Raw genomic sequence first — 16,047 nt, 5'->3', positions numbered from 1 at the left:
ATATATTGAGCTTAGTTAAGTCAGTTAAAATCCCTAGGTCTTCTTTACATAAATTGCTTTTAGCTAAGTTTTGTTCATCTTCTACATGTGCAGTCCATTTTGGAGTCTTCAATTAGGAATTTATATATATCCCTGTTAAATTCGATCTTTTTTAATCTTGACTCTGCCAACTGGTTTAGCATAGTTTACATTTTTATATTATTTGCTAACGGCATACCTTGTTCCAGAAAGGATTTTCATTCTTGCCAGCTCTCTTTTCTGTCCTCTTTCCTCCATTTCTGATAAACATTTCTGGGGTCTTCATCTATAACAATTGAAATATTGAGGAGCGCCTGGATGGCTCAGCTGTTAAGCATCTGCCTTCAGCTCAGGTCGACTGAGCCCCGCATTGGGCCCAGGGGGAAGCCTGCTTCTCCCTCTCCCACTCACCCTGCTTGTGTTCCCTCTCTTGCTTTGTCTCTCTGTCAAATAAATAAAGAAAATTAAAAGAAAAAAAAAAAAACCGTTGAGGAGATAGAAGATGAGTTCATAGACATACCTATTAAAAACCTCTTTCTAGGTTGGTAGTACTCCTTTAATGAGTAATTTTTTAAATATAATTGCTTAACTAATGAGAATTTAAATAAAAAACTTCAAAAAATGTACTCTCCATCCAACAGCAAATTTTCTATTATACAACCGTATATCTCTGCAATTTGGAGAAAAACCCAGTAGAACTCTATCCTTGAGGTATTTTGTTGTCTTCTTGTATAACCATATTTATTGGCAGATATAAATTGTTCTGAATTAATAAAACTCTTAAACTTTTTAACTCCTTAAAACATAGTGAATTTCACAGCTCTTTATTAAGGTTATTTCTATGGGGAGGGTTGCTTCACTTAGCTTAAATAATAGATGAATAGTTGTGACCTTATTTTCTGTTTTCAAACTTATATCGTTTATTTTTAAAATATTGTTGTGTTTTTAAATAACAAAGATTTTATTTCTTTGATGTGTATTTTACTGAAATCTAGTTACTTTTGTTGCATATGTAGAGACAAAGTACTTCATAGAAATAAAATTCTGTGCAAATATTTGGGTCACAATTTGAAATGCTTTAAGAGGTACTACAAATTATGTTTTTTTTAATGCCCTGGGTTTCTTCAAGGTTAATTAGTTCAAATCTCAAGGCACAGTCCTGAGCATCTAATGCAAGCAGAATAAGCTGGCATTATGAAATAAAATTTAGGTAAATCAGCATCTAGGTCCATAGATGTTTTTATTTGGGATGCCCAATTCAGTACTAATTATTTACTTATGCCTTTTGCTTTGCAAATATCTTAGAAGTTTAGGAGGAAATATTCATACATCAATAATGAGTGAAAATTATGGATTTTGTTGCCTTTCCTGCAGATTTTTCTTTATTATTGTTCAGATCATAGCCACAAGCTTTCTTTTGGCGAGAGACATTTACTTCATATCCTCTCTGTATTAAGCTTTATTTTTTATATGGGATTTCACAGAGTGCCTGTTATCTAGTGGATTACCTTGTGTCATCCTCACATCATCTTCACAGATGGGGAAATTGTGAGGCTAAGTCACAGGAATTCTTTTACCAGATCTCATGCTGCTAATGTCTAAGCTGCCTCTTTCCTAAGTACCTCTTTCTTACCTGTTTTCTTTGGGAGGCAGGAAGGGACTCATCCTATTTCCCAGCACAAGGCTCATCCCGGAATTACTGCAAGTCTTTTTGCCTTGTCTACTGTCTGATGTACATTAGGCTTTGGCCATTTCTTGGGGCCTTGAGGTCCACAAAGGGACAAAATATAGAGAATGCATGCATGGTATGAGGATAAATATGATATCCTCTTGCCCTCACTTTTCATCATCTGCACGTGCCAATACAAGGCTCCATAACCTTGTGACAAGCACTTTATTTGCTGTAGTGGGAGTAGGATAGATGGGGAATCTGTCTATAATCCTGGGACAGGCATACCTGATACTTATTTAACTAGTACTGGTTAAATAGAGATATGGGTATGCTTCAGTATTTTGGGTATGTTTTAGCATTCAGCATTATATAAAAAACTAAAAAGAAAAATTAAGACTTCTGGGTTTTTCGTGTATGTTTTGAGTTTCTTCTTAAGTTGCAAGGTAACCTTTCTGTAACTTTGAATATATCACAAAAACAGATATTACGTGCTTCTCATAAATATTTTTATTCATTTTAACAAAATATAAAGGCACCCTCTCTTAAGGAAACCAATCTCATACTGAACTAGAAAAATTATTTTTGCTTATGTTTTGCAGACTTTGAATAATGAGATGAGTACAGATGATGACAATGAATATGCAGAAGAAAAGGAAAGTTACATCTGTGCAGTGTGTCTGGATGTTTATTTCAACCCATACATGTGTTACCCATGCCACCACATCTTCTGTGAGCCCTGCTTACGGACTCTTGCCAAAGACAATCCTGCAAGCACTCCCTGCCCATTGTGTCGGACAATTATTTCCAGAGTCTTTTTCCAGACAGGTAACTCTTTTGTTTCATTAACATAATTACCTAAGAATCAGTAAAGATGGAATATGACATTCTATTTATTCTTTTCTTTTTTTATTTAAATTCAACTAGCCAACTTATAGTAGTATATCATTAGTTTCAGGTGTAGTGTTCAATAATTTATCAGTTTTGTATAATACCCAGAGCTCATAATATCTTGTGCCCTCCTTAATGCCCATCACCCAATGTTAATTAACATAGTATTTAAAACGCACTAATGGTGGGGCACCTGGGTGGCTCAGTGGGTTAAAGCCTCTGCCTTTGGCTCAGGTCATGATCCCAGGATCCTGGGATAAAGCCCCACATCGGGCTCTCTGCTCAGCGGGGAGCCTGCTTCTCCCTCTCTCTCTGCCTGCCTCTCTGCCTACTTGTGATCTCTGTCTGTCAAATAAATAAATAAAATCTTAAAAAAAATAAAAAATAAAACGCACTAATGGAGAGAGGAAGAACTAATAAATGTGGAACATAGAGAATTGGTGAAGGAAAAGGGAAGAATGATAGAAGTAAGCAGAGCTAATATTTACTGAGTGCACTACTGTGTACCAAATGTTAGGGAGGAAAATGCTATCTCCACATTCTGCAGGTAAGTGTAGATGGGCAGATACATAAACCATATGATTGTATATGGTAACTATAATTAGAGGAAGTGTTTAGTTTTAAATATTCTCCCTCCTAAGGAAAAATAAAATTAAGTGTACAATTAAGTGATTCTCATGGTTCGTTGAAAGAAACATCCCACTTCTAAGAATAAGCGAAAATTTTTCTGGCACTTGAAAAGGAATTCTTATGTGATTTCTCTTCTAGGGCATATTGAGAAACAGAGTAGGCAGTGTGCTCAAAAACATCCTCAGAGCAAATGCAGTATCAGGTTTCCTGACACTGTGTCTTTTGGTATACTCTGATAAATGCTGAGGAAATACCAAAGTATAATTTAGGACAAGTGACATTGCTAGTAGCCAAAACATTATGGTCTAGTTTTCTTATAGAAATAACTTTTTAAATTATGTAAGTAATACAATTTCATTAGAGAAGAATCAGAACATCCAGATAAAATTAAAAACTCAAAATCCTCCATAGTCCTAACATTTAGAGACCACCTTGACTGTGTATCCTTCTAGAATATTTTACATATGTATAGTTAATTATTATTCTTACAGAAAAAAAATGTGATCATATTGTACATAGGGCTTTTTTTTACCTGCTTGGCTTCACTTAAAAATGCTTGTCATTATGTCATGATCTACTTAAGTTGTCTACTATATGGGACATTTAGTTTAGTTATTTATTTGTTGTTATTTGCTGGTATATGGGGATAAATATTTTGCACACATCACTGAGTATTTTTTTTGCAAGGGATTTCCAGAAGTAGAACTGGTAGTTAAAGCCCTCTGTGTTTTAAAGCTATGTATATGTTGCAAAATTATGTTCCAAAATTATTGTGAGCAGCATTATCCAAGGGTTTATTTTCTCTACACTCTGGGCACTTTTTGTTTGTTTTGTTCTGTTTCTTTTTAAATCTCTGACCCTGACCTTTGCTGATTTTTCTTATGGTTTTTCTTGCTTATTAACAAGAAGACTTTAGGGGCACCTGGGTGGGTCAGTGGGTTAATCGTCTGCCTTCAGCTCAGGTCACGATCTCAAGGTCCTGGGATCAAGCCCATCAGGCTTTTAGCTCAGCAGGGAGTGTGCTTCTCCCTCTCACTCTCTGTGCTCTCTCTCTCTCTCTCGCTATCTATCTCTTAAATAAATAAATAAAAACCTTTAAAAAATATTTTTTTTAATTAGTGTCAACTTTTGTCATAGGCAGTAAATCATTTTCCTGTTTGTCCTTTGTACTTTAGTTATGTTTATTATGTTTTGTGACTGTGCAGAACTTTTATATTTTTATGAGGTCTCATGTAGCAACCTTGGTGTTTATCATTTCTAATTTCAAAGTTAGGTATTAAAAGGCCTTATCCACTAAAGAATAATATAAACATTCTCTTTACTACTTTTATTTTAGGTTTCCATTTTGTCCTTCTATCCCCACGTTTAACTCCATTTAACATCTTTATGGTGCCTGGTTTGATTAAGAATGGAGTGCTTTTTTTCCATGTCCTTAGACATTTATCCTGCTAACATTGTTGAACAGTCCATTTTTCCTATTCTAATTGAATTTCCATTCTTTAAAAAATAATAATAACAATTACTAAAATATAAATGTATTTCTTGGCAGCTATTCTTTTCCATTCATATTTCCATCTTATCATATACTGATACTTTATACTTTTTTAAGATTTTTATTTATTTTAGAGAGAGAAAGTGCACCTGTGAGCAAGGGAAAGGGCAGAGGGAGAATCTCAAGCAGATTTCACACTGAGTACGGAGCCCTTAGCAGGGGAGGCTCCAACTAAGGACTCAGAGATCATGACTTGAGATGAAACCAAGAGCTGGACACTTAGCTGACTGAGCCACCCAGGCACCACCCCCATTACTTTACTCTTCTTTTTAAAGATTTTATTTATTTGACAAAGAGAGAGAGATCATAAGTAGGCAGAGTGAGAGGGGGAAGCAGGCTCCCTGCTGAACAGAGAGGCTGACCTGGGGCTCGATCCCAAGACCGTGAGATCATGACCTGAGCCGAAGGCAGAGGCTTAACCCACTGAGCCACCCAGGCGCCCCTACTTTACTCTTAAAGCTACTATATCTTGAATGTTTTAATAACTCAAAAGTACATTAAAATTATGTTATATGGGAATAATTCATATTTTTAATTGACATTGATATAACATTGAGTGATTGTTATTATGGTATATCACCTCTCAATACATTTCTGCAATCTCCTTCCTAAAGTCTCTGCACAATTCTCACTAGGTTTCTGCCTGTATATTTTTGTTGTTGCTATTGTAAAAGAGACTTTTTTCCTTTTCTGGTTTCAAGAGCTTTTGGTGATCCTTTGAAGAAGTTAGTTTATTGTCTTAGAGTACTTAGAGACTGATGAATCACAGACCTGTACCCCTAAAACAAATAATACATTACATGTTAATAACAAATAAATTAAAAACATTAAAAAATAAATAAATAAAACATAAAATGGTGAAGTCACTTTGGGAAAAAGGAGGGTCCTCAAGTTTGGACAAGGCAGATTCTAAGCTTGTTTGTGAGATTGGGGAAATTCTGGTGTGTCCCAAATTAATTAGAGTACTTTTTTTCTTTGAAGATGAGAAGGACACCAGTGTAGGCAGGTCTGAGGAGGAAGACTGGATAGCTGAGACCCTTCCCATTCATTGACTGGCAACCTCACAACATCATTTCTGATGCAGGGTCCCCACATCCGTACCCCAACACTTAGTCTATTCAGGGAGGGGCTATATGCTTCATAACAGGATCTGCAGGCCATCTAAAATCAGCACGTCAAGGAAAGGAAAAGGCCATGGTTTACAAGCATTATGTGGAGTGGGGGTTGTCAAGGTGACAGAGGAGGAATACCTCAGACAGGAACATCATGCTTTTGTTTGAGGGAATGTGTCGTATTTTCCTGAATTGACTTTCTGACTGAAGCCTTCAAACCAAGCATGTCACTTCCCCTATTGTGGACTGACACTGAAAGATCCTACTGTAGGCAGTCCTACTATGGACCCAGTATCCATGTTTGGAGATCCTAACCCATGGTTATATAGTAAATGTGAGTGTCTCAGGTATTGATTGCAAAGGGAGCCAGGGTCAGTATGACCTCCTCCCCAAATGCGAAATCACTCAGTGCCATCGCTCCTCCCCATTCAGATGCACCAAACCTCAGCAAGAGTGACTCCCTTGTTCCACTGTTTGCTTCCATTCAAGCTCCATCTCCCTTTTGATGCCCCTACCCCTATACCCACTACTTTAGGACCTTTACTTAGCAGAACATGCTGATGAGCAGATATACTGGTAAACTCTATTGGAAAAAAGAAAAGAAAATTTTACCTTGTGCACAGAAGTCCTTAACTAAATATGGAAATGACATTTAAGCTAATCCAGGACTTTAAGCATGGAGGAGGCCTATGATTTTTCACCAGGGATATTTTGGCTGTCGCGATAATTGGGGGATGATACTGGTATCTCGTCCGTGGGAGCAGTGATGACAGTTATCCTAGTGTTTTGGGGCCAGTCCTACACAGTTGAGAATTTTACTGTGTACCGTCTGACATTCTCGTGTCCTGCTGGGCTTTATCCAGGACATGCAGCTCATCCAAAAGAATATCACACTTCCCTTTTTATCTACTCTATAATTGGTCTTCGTCTATTATCCCTATTCCCATTAAGAGCATTTCACACTTCCTCTTCTTCTCTACCAGTAAGTCGGTCTGTTAATTCTTATGCTAATAGTGGTTTTGTTCTTGTGTCCATCCATGCCTGCACTCTTATTTTTTTGTTTGTCTCGTACAGAATAGTCACTGAGCCTGAAATCCAGACTCATTCTTTTTATCAGTAAGAGTATCTGACTGTGTCATGGTATTTTCTAGTGCAGTCATTCTCAAGCTTTAATATGTGGAAATAAATATTTTTATAATAAAGAAATATCAAAGTAAGCATATTTAGAGCAGTGCTTTTCAAACAATGGAAGTGCACAAACTATCATAAAATCTTCGGGGCCTCAAAGGCAATGCTTACTTTGCACCTGTGTAAGAGGGGCAAGAAACTACCATTTGCAAAAGATCTTAACTCTCTGGTGAAACTCATTTTGTACCCATGTGAAGCACCCATCTGGTACCACCTTTATAATTTTTACTGTATCCATGTGCCACCTGAATTACTTTTTTCTTAAGAATTTTCTTCATATCACCATTTTTTCCTTAAATACTAACATTAGCCTCATCCTTAGCAATATATTTGTGAATTTATTTGATCTAGTTTATACATTTCTTCTACACATTAAATAGGTAACTTTGACATTTTTAAACATTTTCATTCAGTATTACCATGATCATTTCACATATTGCTAGTGCTTTGCAAACCAAGTCTTAAAAATGACTGACTTTTACTTGAGGAGGTTAATCTCCAGGAAAAAAACTAACAATAGGAACACTTAAACAGTCCTTGGGGATTGGAAGCGGGGGTAGAAATAAGGAGTGGAACACATGATTGTTTTGTTTTTTGTTTTGTTTTGTTTTGTTTTTGCCCTTCTATACCATTGGATTTTTTAAATCATAGACATTTGTGACTTTGACAGTTTTTAAAAGTGATAAACCTGACTGTAGCATTGAATGTGATGCAATGGACAGGGAAGAGAGAACCCAATTTCTTTACACACAGAAGACAGAATTATGGAATCTTAGAAGCCAGGAATGGATGCTGTGATAGTCTTTTGAGGATCCAGTATTATATCTGTATCCATAGGACTTCAAAAGCCATTTTCTGAATCTTGAAATGTAACTTTACATACAAAAGAATAAAAGTATGCATCATCACAGTATAAAGTACTTAACATTTCATCTTAATCATAGTAAGAGCTCAGTAAATGTGATGGTTAAACTGGGCTTAATTTACTAGATCTCCTCTTCCCCTTATTATTCCTCTAGCAGAGAGTAAACCACTTTTTCTTGGGTGATGAAACATTAACTAAAATGATTCTTGAGTGGTCCAAAGTCATTAAAGAACCTCAGTAAGTACAAAGTGAACACACTGCTTAAGGTGAAAGCTTGGATAAATGCTCTAACTTGAAAAAATCTTACAATATTAACAGAGTTCTCCTGGGACTGAAGGGTTAAAAATGATAACAGTTCATTTACTATTCTGGAACAAAAATTATATTATGAATATAAAGTATTGTAATAGAAATAATAAATGGAATTATCAGTTTAAAGTGGATAAGTCTTGGGGCGCCTGGGTGGCTCAGTGGGTTAAAGCCTCTGCCTTCGGCTCAGGTCATGATCTCAGGGTCTTGGGATCGACCCCACATTGGGCTCGCTGCTCAGCGGGGAGCCTGCTTCCTCCTCTCTCTCTCTGCCTGCCTCTTTGCCTACTTGTAATCTCTGTCTGTCAAATAAATAAATAAAATCTTTAAAAAAAAAAAAGTGGAAAGATCTTTAACTATGACTTGCCTAGCTAATAAAATAGGAAGTCCTAAGTACAAACGTGAGTTCAGCATAAATTATGTAATTATCATGATTCACAGGCTGTAACACCCATAACTCAATTTTGACACTGTCAAATACACACTTCTTGGTTTGTTTTTGTCTCTGTTATATCTGCCTTTGTCATTAGGATGCATATTTAGCTGAATAATGGGACTTCCTAAGCCAGATTTTAGCTTTGAATGATTTACTAATAAAGAATGTGAAATAAGGTTTAAATTTATTTTCATAGGATATACAGATAAATAGTCATCAATTCTGAGTGGGATATTCCTGACTGGCCTCTCTTTTCCCAGCATGCAGAACTCTTCTGAACCCCATATTCTATAGGGTGTGTACTTACCAGTAGACCTTGTAGCCACCTGAGGGTGAGAAACTGCTAGGTCGAAAGAGTTGGTTTTAAGACCTACATAACTGCATTAAGGAAGGTACTTGGTGTAATGGGCACTGAGTGTTCTATTGCAACTGAAGAATCACTAAATCCTACCCCTGAAACTAATAATATAGTATATGTTAACTAAATTGAATTTAAATAAAGAATTTTCTTAAAAAAAGATTTATATTACTGGTATTTCTGTGACTCAAACTAGCCATATTCTATTGAATGCAGGCTGTAATAGCAGATTTAACTCTTTCCCTAACTTGTGTTGTTCTCCTTAAAGGTAAGCATTTTTTCTCTATGTCCTCATGCTTTCTGTGGCTCATATAGAGTTTGGATATTTTCTAGAATTTAAAATAAGTATCCTCCTTTTCACAGATTGCTCTGTGTTTACTTCAACTGAATATTTTCTTTTTTGGCTCATAAGCAAATCTCTGAAAGGTTGAGGATTTGATTCCGTATTTTTTAAACTCCCTCAAAATCAGTAGCATTAGATTCAGTAAATGCTCGACCACCACATAGAGAATGAAATAGAGATTATGAAGTTAGAAAAAGTACTCAAAAGGTTTTTCCTTTTCATCATACATCCCGAGCCATTATTGCACTCAAGTTGCTCTTTCACATATCTAGAATACATTTTTCTCCTTTTTTGTCGGTCTGTTTATTTCCATCTTTTAATCTTCGGTCTTCTTGAGGACAGGGACTGTGTCTCACTCTTGGCTGTATCTGGCATAGCAGAGGACATAGGAGATACCCAATAGGTCTGTATTTTATGTGTAGACTCATCAAAGTTGCATCAAATGTGAATTTGGGGGAATTCGGTTTGCTGGAGTTAAAATTACAATGTTGACTCCACTTTTCCTTCTCTCTTAAAGCGATCTGAATTGATTATCAAAATACTACAACAATAATTTTTCATATTCTTGCCATTGTACTCAAATTAATGTTTAACTACTGTTTTCTTTTGCTTTACTCTAGAACTGAACAATGCCACAAAAAGATTCTTTCCTAAAGAATATTTGAAAATAAAACAAAGCTTTCAGAAATCCAGCTCTGCAAAATGGCCGCTACCAAGCTGTAGAAAAGCATTCCATCTTTTTGGAGGTAAGGAAACTAATGCAAAAAAGTTTGGTAACTTTGTCCAAGGTCTCTTTTTGAAGCCATTTTTTTTCCTAACTAAAATGTTAGTGGAAACGTATTTCTGCATTGATCAGTTTTAAGGAAGAATTTTGCTAAGTATCTTCTGGATGAAAGCTTCAATATGTATATGAAGAAAATAGAAACTATATATTAAGAGCAAAATTTGAGAAAAATTATTAAATTTACTTTGCCTTGCTGTCAATGTTTAATATGTAGATAATGAAATCATTGCAAAAGTATCAGATTTGACAAAAGTTGCATTTGACCAAAGCACTAGTGTTCCTTATAAGGATCCTGAATAATTCATTATCATAGGTAAGTTTATTTAATTTTATATTTTACAATTGTCTCACAAATTTAAAACAAGTAGAAAATAGCAGTGTCTACATCCTCTCCAACACATGTGTTTCCTGTCTTGCTAATTTTGGCCATTCTAACTGGTGTAAGGTGGTATCTCAATATGGTTTTAATTTGAATCTCCCTAATGGCTAGTGATGATGAACATTTTTAGGCTAAGTGAAATAAGTCAAGCAGAGAGAGTCAATTATCATATGGTTTCACTTATTTGTGGAGCATAACAAATAACATGGAGGACATAGGGAGATGGAGAGGAGAAGGGAGTTGAGGGAAATTGGAAGGGGAGGTGAACCATGAGAGACTATGGACTCTGAAAAACAATCTGAGGGTTTTGAAGGGGTGGGGGGTGGGAGGTTGGGGGAGCCAGGTGGTGGGTATTAAGGAGGGCACATATTGCATGGAGCACTGGGTGTGATGCAAAAACAATGAATTCTGTTACGCTGAAAAGAAATAAAAAATAATAATAAATAAAGTAAAATATTAGAGCAGAAAAAAAATTAATAAAACATTGCAGAAACAAGATAAAAAAAAAGAAACTATTAATTATCTGCCAGAAAGGAAAAAAAAAAAGGCTACTTATCTTTTGGGGCAAAATAGATCTGCTGAGCGCATGTAAAAGTTATAACTATTTTTGCATGAAATAAATAGTCTCCTTTCTGTATTCTCTAAAAAAAGGGGGGGGGGAATCTAAATTTGGGTATATGTACTATATACATACCTATCTGTATAAAGCAAAATTATCAAGATGTTATCTCTGAATATGATTAAAGGTGATTTTTGTTTCCAAAAAAAAAAAAAAAAAGAAAAAGAAAATAGCAGTGTCTTGGTATACTGAGTGTTGGAGAGATATTACAGTGGAATAGGAATACCAGTTTCTGGGTTCAGGTCTGACTAGTGGAATTACTTCAGGGGTATCATAGGAACCCATTCTTCTGTTTCTGTTTTCCCATATGTAAAATGGGAGCACATATATATGTGCAATCTAATTAATATAGTTGTAAGGATCAAATGAGCTAATGTGAAATCACATCCTAAATTATCAAAATAAGGTCAAGGCAATCTTTAACACCTTTTTGACCTTTGAGAATTTTTTTCTGTAGAATGATAATCATACAATATGGACATAATATGTAATTTCTCGTTTTATAAAACCATGGTCAGTGCATGAACTACTGTGCAGTTTTAGCATTTACAACTTGTGATATTATGGAGTCTACAAAGCTGCAGGTATGGAGAACTCTGATCTTCAGGGAGCCAGGATTGGGGGGAGCTTCAACAGAAGACCTAAAAAATCAGTACCACTATGACATGAAACCAAAAGGAGATAGAAATGGGACCTGTATGGTTGAGGCAAGAAATCAATTGGTTTATGAAATCTCTGAGGTATGAAGAAAGTAGTTTAAGGACAGATATAACTTTATACAGTGGTTTGAACAAAGAAAATATTTTAAAGACATTTTATAAACATGTACTATTTTATAAAGTAGTAACTAACTGTAGAGACTCATCCTCAGATTTGGTATAGATACACTTAAGCATAATATGAAAGCAAATATAAGAAAATCAGTCTTATTTGAAAGATTTTGTACCAAAGAAAACTTAAAATATGAATTAGATATTTTAAAAGATTCCTTTGTATCCTATCATCTACTGTACACACAAATTTTAAAAAAGAATGGTGCACCTTTCAGATAACCAAACAATTTCCTTCACCTTTTTGTATCCCAAGATACTGAAACTATCACTTAAATACTTGGTTCTTTGTGATTTCCTATTTGTCCTCCCCATATGGTTCCACAGAACTTGTTACAAGCTTTTCCTAAATGTACTGATTTATCATCACCTTTGTCTATCACATTTGGTATTTTCAGTCCTTTAGATTTTCCAGTCTGATAGGTATAAAAGTGGTATCTCATTGGGTTTTTAATTTCAATTTCCTTATAACTAATGGGGAATAATCATAGCTTTATATGAATATTAACTATTGCATTTTTTCATCTGTGAAATCCCTATATAATATTTGTCCATTTTCTTATTGGTTGCATTTTTCTTACTGATGTTTGAGAGTTTTAAAATATTTCCAGGTGACTTCTTTTTCTCTTAATTGTATGAATGAATAGCCACTACCATCTCCCAGTTGTGGTTTGTTTGTTGTCTTTCTGGTATATTCTGATAAATTGGGGTTTTGCATTTGTTTCACCATCTTTCTGGTCTGTATTATCTGCCTCATGAAATTCTTCTCTATCCCCAGTGTCATTAAGATATCTTCCTGTGTCTTTTTCAAATAGTCTAAAGGTATTTGGAATTGATTATGTTGTTGTTTCCTGAGTTTTGTGAGGGTTATTTTGCTATATTGTAGGTAGGGATCCAATTAATTTGGGCTTTCTTCCTATTTAGCTTTTTCCAGTTATCATTTATTGAAATAATTCATCATTTCTCCACTGATGCATACTAGTCTGTCATATTTTATATTCCAATGTATGTGGGCCTATTTCTGAGGTCTTTATTGGGTTCCTTTCATCTGTTTGTCTAATTCTTTGCCCAAACCATAATTTTTAATTAAGGTTTTAATTAAATATTTAAAATAATTTTAAAAATTAAAAATAATTTTTAGGTGATATACAGTATTATATTAGTTGCAGGTGTACAACATACTGATTTGACAATTTTGCTCTAACAGAGTATTTTTGGTTGTAGGATTTTTTCCTTCAGCACTTTAAATATATCATGCCATTTTCCTGTGGCTTGCACAGTTTCTGCTAAAAAATCAGATGTTAGCCTTATGGGGTTTCTCTTGTATGTAACTGTTTTCTCTTACTGCTTATATGTTTTTTTTTTTTAATTTTATTTATTTATTTGACAGAGAGATCACAAGTAGGCAGAGAGGCAGGCAGAGAGAGAGGAACAAGCAGGCTCCCCTCTGAGCAGAGAGCTGGATGCGGGGCTCGATCCCAGGACCCTGAGATCACGACCTGAGCCAAAGGCAGAGGCTCAACCCACTGAGCCACCCAGGCACCCCTATTTTCATTTTTTTATTAACATATAATGTATTATTTGTTTCAGGGGTACAGGTCTGTGATTCATCAGTCTCAGACTATTCACAGCACTCACCTTAGCACATCAATATCCAGCACCCAACAACCCCATCCTTCCCACCCCTCTCCGCTCCAACAACCCTCAATTGTTTCCTCATATTAAGAGTCTCTTATGGTTTGTCTCCCTGTCTGGTTTCATCTTGTTGCATTTTTCCCTCACTTCCCCCATGATCCTCTGTCTTGTTTCTCAAATGCCTCACATCAGTGAGGTCATATGATAATTGTATTTCTCTGACTTATTTCACTTAGCTTAATACCCTCTAGTTCTGTCCATGTCGTTGCAAATGGCAAGATTTCAGGGGCTTTTGATGACTGCATAATATTCCTTTATATATATTTGGAGGCTTTTTTGATGGTTGCATAATATTCATGTATGTGTGTATACATATATGTATATATACATATACATACACATACACGTGTGTGTGTGTGTGTGTGTGTGTGTGTGTGTGTGTGTATCACATGTCTTCTTCATCCATTCCTCTGTTGGTGAACATCTAGGCTCTTTCCATAGTTTGGCTATTGTGGACATTCGGGTGCACATGTTCCTTCGGATCACTACATTTGTATATTTGTATCTTTGGGTAGAGACACAGTAGTACAATTGCTGGGTCATAAGGTAGCTCTATTTTCACCTTCTTGAAGAACTTCAATACTGTTTTCCAGAGTGGCTGTACCGGCTTGCATTCCCACCAACAGTGTAGGAGGGTCCTTTTTCTCTGTATTCTTGCCAACACCTGTCATTTCGTGACTGGTTAATTTTAGTCATTCTGACTGGTGTGAGGTGGTATCTCAGTGAGGTTTTGATTTGTATTTCCCTGATGCTGAGTGATATTGAGCACTTTTTCATGTGTCTGTTGGCCATTTGGATGTCTTCTTTGCAGAAATGTCTATTCATGCCTTCTGCCCATTTCTTGATTGGATTATTTGTTCTTTGGGTTTGAGTTTGTTAAGTTCTTTATAGATTTTGGATACTAGCCCTTTACCTAATATTTCATTTGCAAATATCTTCTCCCATTCTGTCAGTTGTCTTTTGGTTTTGTTGACTGTTTACTTTGCTATGCAGAAGCTTTTTATCTTGATGAAGTCCCAATAGTTCATTTTTGCCCTTGCTTCCCTTGCCTTTAGCCATGTATCTAGAAAGAAGTTGCTGCAGGTGAGGTGACAGAGCTTGCTGCCTGTGTTCTCCTTGAGGATTTGGATGGATTCCTGTCTCACACTGAGGTCTTTGATCCGTTTTGAGTCTATTTTTGTGTATGGTGTAAGGAAATGGTCCAATTTCATTTTTCTGCATATAGCTGTTCAATTTTCCCTACACCATTTGTTGAAGAGATTGTCTTTTCTCCATTGGACATTCTTTCCTGCTTTGTCAAAGATGAGTTTACCATACTTGAAGATCCATTTCTGGGCTTTCTATTCTTTCCCATTGATCTATGTGTCTGTTTTTGTGTCAGTACCATACTGTCTTGATGAGTACAGATTTGGGTGTTGTTTGATAAGATCTTTATAGATTTTGGATAACAGCCCTTTACCTAATATGTAAGAACTTAAAGTCTGGAATTGTGATGCCACCAGCTTTGGTTGTCTTTTTTAACATTCCTCTGGCAATTCAGGGTCTTTTCTAGTTCCATACAAATTTTAGGATTATTTATTCCATTTCTTTGAAAAAAATTGAGGGATTGCATTAAATGTGTAGCTTGCTCTAGGTAGTATAGACATTTTCATATTTGTTCTTCTAATCCATGAGCATGGAACGTTTTTCCATTTCTTTGTGTCTTCCTCAATTTCTTTCATGAGTATTCTATAGTTTTCTGAGTACAGATTCTTTGCCTCTTTGGTTAGATTTATTTCTAGGTATCTAATGGTTTTGGGTACAATTGTAAATGGGATTGACTCCTTAATTTCTCTTTCTTCTGTCTTGTTGCTGGTATATAGAAATGCAACTGGTTTCTGTGCATTGATTTTATATCCTGAAACTTTACTGAATTCCTGTTTGACTTCAAGCAGTTTTGGAGTGGAGTCTTTTGGGTTTTCCACATAAGGTATCATATCATATGCAGACTGAGAATTTGACTACTTCTTTGCCAATTTGGATGCCTTTTATTTCTTTTTGTTGTCTGATTGCCGAGGCTAGGACTTCAAGTACTATGTTGAATAGCAGTGGTGATAGCAGACATCCCTGCCATGTTCCTGACTTAGGGGGAAAGCTCTCAGTTTTTCCCATTGAGAATGATACTTGCCGTGGGCTTTTCATAGATGGCTTTTTATGATATTGAGGTATGTACTCTCTATGCCTACACTGTGAAGAGTTTTGATCAATAAAGGATGCTGTACTTTATCAAAGGCTTTTTCAGCATCTATTGAGAGTATCATATGGTTATTGTTCTTTCTTTTACTAATGTGTACTGTATCACATTGATTGATTTGCAGATGTTGAACCAA

At 35.7% G+C, this 16,047-nt stretch overlaps 1 protein-coding gene across 1 annotated transcript in view; it reads left to right on the top strand.

The window, feature by feature from the left end:
- Positions 1-16,047, top strand: part of RNF180 (ring finger protein 180) — a 194,624-nt gene that overhangs the window by 136,465 nt on the left and 42,112 nt on the right. Inside the window, exons 5-6 of the mRNA XM_080804253.1 lie at positions 2,290-2,515; positions 9,992-10,117. Coding sequence (XP_080660379.1) covers positions 2,290-2,515; positions 9,992-10,117 — 352 coding nt within the window. The remainder of the gene's footprint in view (positions 1-2,289; positions 2,516-9,991; positions 10,118-16,047) is intronic.

This window comes from Martes martes (assembly GCF_963455335.1).
Source record: "Martes martes genome assembly, chromosome: 5".
Classification (NCBI taxonomy): Eukaryota; Metazoa; Chordata; class Mammalia; order Carnivora; family Mustelidae; genus Martes; species Martes martes.
Note: the sequence above shows the minus strand (reverse complement) of the source record. Positions and strands in the feature narration are given on the sequence as shown.